At 37.2% G+C, this 4,796-nt stretch overlaps 1 protein-coding gene across 1 annotated transcript; it reads left to right on the forward strand.

Annotated features, from left to right (window-relative positions):
* The first annotated feature begins 1,465 nt into the window (after positions 1 to 1,465).
* Positions 1,466 to 4,350, forward strand: Otor (otoraplin). The gene is made up of 4 exons (XM_042666529.1): positions 1,466 to 1,580; positions 1,915 to 2,054; positions 3,032 to 3,139; positions 4,277 to 4,350. The coding sequence occupies exons 1-4, from the start codon at positions 1,466 to 1,468 to the stop codon at positions 4,298 to 4,300; spliced, it is 387 nt and encodes a 128-aa protein (XP_042522463.1). The 3' UTR covers positions 4,301 to 4,350.
* The last annotated feature ends 446 nt before the right edge of the window (positions 4,351 to 4,796 follow it).

A 4,796-nucleotide genomic window follows, 5' to 3' on the forward strand; every position in this document is an offset into this window, starting at 1 on the left:
GGCCTTGGTGAATTCACTGTTGTTTCTAGTGCCCAGAATAAAACCTACTAGATGCCTGGTACATATTTATTGAGTGGATGGAGCGATGTATTTGTTGTTCAACTTTGGTGACTCATAGTAGGGCCCTTCTTTCTATGGGAAAGATAGTCAGAAGCAGGAAAGTCCAAGTTACATAAATCTTTAACCAGTGAGCATCTTAGAGGAAGTTGCTATCATTTTGATCTTGAATGCCTTTCAAAGGCCTATGTGTTTTGGGCTGGGTCCCCAAGCAGTGCTAACAGCATGAATCATTTGAGAAGTGGGGGTCCATGGAGAGTTCCATAGGTTATTGGGGTTTGCCCCCTGAAGGGAATTGTGGGATTGCTGTTGATTTCTCCTCTTGCTTCCTGGCTGTGGTTTTACCACCACAGGCTTCTGCTATCCTGTACTGCCTCACCATAGGTCCAAAGCAATGGCATCAATGATCATGGACTGAAACCTCTAAAAGTGTGAGAGCCAGAATAACTTTTTTTCTTTATAAGTTGATGATCTCAGTTATTTGTCATAGTGATGCAAAGCAGACTTACACATTTTCTCAATTCAACTACTTCTTCCTATTGGTAAGGTCTGGATGTGCCATAAATTGGTGTATTATAGTCTACCAGTGGTCTTGGACAAACATGAGCTCTAAAAATACTGTCACAAAGGATTTATAAACATGATTCTTTACTTACCTATTATGTAAATCCAGATTTTGGAGAGCAGTACTGGGGTTTGAACTCAGGGCTTACCACTTGGTAGACAGTTGCTCTATCACTTAAGCCATGCCCGAAGCCCTTTTTGCTTTAAGTATTTCTCAGGAAAAGTTTTGTGTATTTTCCTGAGCCTGGCTGAACTGTGAGCCTCGTAGTTACACGTCCTGTGCAATCAAGATGACAGACATGTACCCCACACCAACTTTTTTGTTAAGATGGAGTCTTACTTTTTCTTGAGAATGGCTTGAGACTATGATCCTTCCAATCTCTGCCTCATGAATAACTTGGATTTCAAGCATGAGCCACCTTACCTCGCCTGTAAGTCTAGAATTTTACTAATTGGATTTGCTCAAATCAACGTTAATTGTGTATCTTCAGCAGACGTCAATGGCACATCCTTGCTCAGAAACCATATGAGGATTGAACTGAAAAAAAAGAATGGTTTGAAATTCTCTGTCTACTCCACAATATCCTGCTTATATATACTGTAAGCCACAGCTAACAATGGTGTATCTTGTGTATGAAAAGAAGACATAGAGTCTCTCTTTGGAAAATCAGATGCTAAATAAGTTTCTGGAGTTTAGGACCCCATTATGAAAGCCAAAGGGGTGGTGATTCCTTCCTATTGGCCAGGGATATTTATCCAGAGGTCCGGGTTTCACATAAAAGGCAGGAACCACTGAAGTCAGCCCCCAGTTTCAGACTGCTACTCAAAACAACCCAAAAGAAAGATGGCAAGGATGTTGACGCTTTTACTCTTGGGTCTTGTGGCTCTTTCTGCTGGGACTGGAGTATTTATGGACAGACTTGCATCCAAAAAGCTGTGTGCAGATGAGGAATGTGTCTGTAAGAATCTTTTTATGCTTTTCAGTGTCTCTCTATTACATAATTGAAAATATATCCACTCTTAGCATAATGCCAAATTATACTGAGAGGCCAATCTGCTTGGATGTGCATGTTCTTGGTGTTCAGTGTTTTGTCTTCTGTGTGGTGGGTGTCTGACAATGGAGAATTCACTTGGCTAAGATTTTGTTACAGATTTAATATTTTGGCTTACTCTTCTCAAGTTGAATCCAAGCTGCATACTGGGAGCTATTAGTCACTCTGATTTCCTCATTTTCGTAAACGTGTTGCTTTTTTATTATGTTGTCACTTTAATTTTTTTCTTTTCTTCTTCCAGATACTATTTCTCTGGCTCAAGCTCAAGAAGATTACAATGCTCCAGATTGTAGATTCATTAATGTTAAAAAAGGGCAACAGATCTACATTTACTCAAAGCTGGTAAAAGAAAATGAAGCTGGAGAATTTTGGGCTGGCAGTGTAAGATAAGATTATTTTAAAAATTATACCTAATCATGACCCATGTTGCTCTTAATTTTTTCAACATTACCTGCCTTCAACCCATCTTCATGCCTAAAACTAGCTAATAAGCCCAACAGAATGTGAGGGCAAATGCGAAAATTCAGGTTGCTTTTGCTCCTATTGCATTTTAAAGAAAATTAGTTAATCTCATAACAAAACCAAAGCTAGGTTCATATGATGTTCCAACAAGAAGAATATCATACACATTGGGGTTTGTATGTCCCAAAGTGTTTGAATCTCATTCAAAAAACATCTGAGAGGATTTGCCAAGTGAAAAGCATGTGTGTTGGCAGTCAATGTTTCCGTGTTCCTTTGGGAAACATTACACCCTCTTTAATTCAAAGGATATGCTGTTTTTTCTTTCTTTCTTTCTTGAGTTAAAACATACCTAGCAGTCCCTGGAGTTGGATGAGACAGGGATGATTTATTGCATTTGTCTGCCATTCCCCCAAAATAGGTTCTAAAGTAATGAAGAATTAAATTGAAATGCATTCAAGTATCTGTTCATTTGAGCTGGCAAAAACTGAGAAACATGCATCCTGTAAAATAAGTGTCTACTTTTTTTTATTACGTGACTTTATTTTTCCATGGATTCAAAAGAGATTTCAGGAAAGACATAAGACTGCAGAAAACTAAGTAATACTAAAGTAGGGAGATAAGTCAAACTGGGCCACACACACACACATACACATACACACACACACACACACACACACACACACACACACACACACACACACACACACACACACACACACACACACACCTCCTGTGGGTTAACTGCTATAAGTGAATTGCATGTTTGGTTGAGTCCACTGGACTACAGACACAAAAGGAAGATCTGGGTATTGGGTGTTTCTCATTATTAGCAAAGAAGTTTTTCAGAAGACCTTCATGTCAGTGTGGCTCTGACTGTTATTTCTTTGGGCATTTAGGTTTATGGTGACCACCAGGATGAGATGGGAATTGTGGGCTATTTTCCTAGCAGCTTGGTCAAGGAGCAACGTGTGTACCAGGAGGCCACCAAGGAAGTTCCCACCACGGTAAGCATTACAGGGGTGACCACAGAGGACACACATAGTAGAGTAAACTTACAGGATGTAAGTTCCCAATTTGTACCAATGATCAATATTGAAAGATGGGTGTCATTTCTCCATATGCTTGACTTTGTTCCACTTGAATCTATTATTGTTTTAGTGGTTCAATTTTTTGTATTCTCTAGTTTTATTTGACCAATAGAAATTGTATATGTTGAGGGTGTACAACTTGATATATAAATGTGTGTTATAAATGTTGCAATATTTATGATATGTGTTATATGCATATGGGTATATAACATATGTGTGTGTATTTGTAATTTTATGTGTATGTGTACTATTTATTATGTATGTGTAATTTTACATTGTGGAATGATCATCACATTAACCTGGTTAACATCTATCACCTAATGTAATTACCTTTGTGTGTGTGTGTGTGTGTGTGTGTGTGTGTGTAACACTTAAGATCTACACTCTAAGAAAATTTCCCATTTACAATACAATACTCTTTTGCCTTAGGTGTAATTTATGCTGGAAGGGGTCAAGGTCGTAAAGAGAGAAGTCAAAATAATATTAACTGACTCTCTCCTACTGATAGCTTACACTTATTTAGGAAAAGCAAATTGTAGAGAAAAATTAGCACCCATTTTTGATAAGATCAAACATTCTAGAAAAATCTTTGAATGTGCTTGGTTTTGCTTTTGTGGCAGATAGACTCTACTTATGCACAAAATAAGATTTTACTCTTTCCTGTGCCCTAGGGCCCTGTAAATTCATAGAAAAATAAAGGATCCTTCTGAAGTGCTTTGCAAAGTGGTTGTTTTGAAGCAATTCTCCCACAGCTAATTACTGTGCTTCAAACATTGCCCAACCTACACAGATGCAACTCACTTGTCATTTCTTGTTAGCACTAAGCTTGATCTGTCAAATAACCGTAAATTAAAAGTTTATTTGAGGGCTTTTACTTTAAGTTGTTTTTGACTCAACCTGATAATTATTTTACAAACTTTGCAATTCAACCTTTATTTCTTTTTTAAAATACAAATTTTACTTTGACTAAACCTGATCTTAAATAAAGTACCTTCATCTGTTTTCTGGCCCCAATCTTCTCATTTCAATCTTTTATTGCCTTTGCTTTTCCAGGATATTGACTTTTTCTGTGAGTAAGAAATCTGTGAAAACTGAGGTAAGATGGAACATTAAAAAAGAAGAATAAATGCATATCTCTAATTTTTTACTTTTGTTACCTGAGACTGGGGCTTGGGACTAGAAGCGGCAGGTAAAAGATTTTCAACTCAGTCTTGTTTTCTGCTGGCCTGATCTTTCCAGAAGCTGGCACAGGGTGAGGATTGACTTAAATTCATGCATTGATACCAAAGAAATATTTTCAGCACAAAGAATTTTTATATACATGAGGATGTGTATTTGTAGCCATTTCTAAATTGTAATTCTCCCCAGCTCTTTGATGCCTTGTATATAAACTTGATAAATCACAGGCCTGACTTTTAGACTCATAGCTATTATGACTATATCTTTAAATTTGTCTTTTAAAAAAGTTGCATAAGTTATTCAGTTGAATAATTTTCACTTTTAAATGTTCAATATGTTTTTCCTTCAATTCAAATAAGTCTGCATATAAATTGTGGGGAGGACAGTTTCTGGA

Source organism: Dipodomys spectabilis, unplaced genomic scaffold, assembly GCF_019054845.1.
Source record: "Dipodomys spectabilis isolate Male_0828 unplaced genomic scaffold, ASM1905484v1 ptg000365l, whole genome shotgun sequence".
NCBI classification, from domain to species: Eukaryota; Metazoa; Chordata; class Mammalia; order Rodentia; family Heteromyidae; genus Dipodomys; species Dipodomys spectabilis.

Excerpts from the sequence above, each read along its gene's own strand:
- Otor (XM_042666529.1), top strand. The coding sequence starts at position 1,466 with ATGGCAAGGATGTTGACGCTTTTACTCTTGGGTCTTGTGGCTCTTTCT. Across the intron at positions 1,581-1,914 it reads TGCAGATGAGGAATGTGTCT|ATACTATTTCTCTGGCTCAA; the intron begins GTAAGAATCTTT and ends TTCTTCTTCCAG. Across the intron at positions 3,140-4,276 it reads CCAAGGAAGTTCCCACCACG|GATATTGACTTTTTCTGTGA; the intron begins GTAAGCATTACA and ends TTGCTTTTCCAG.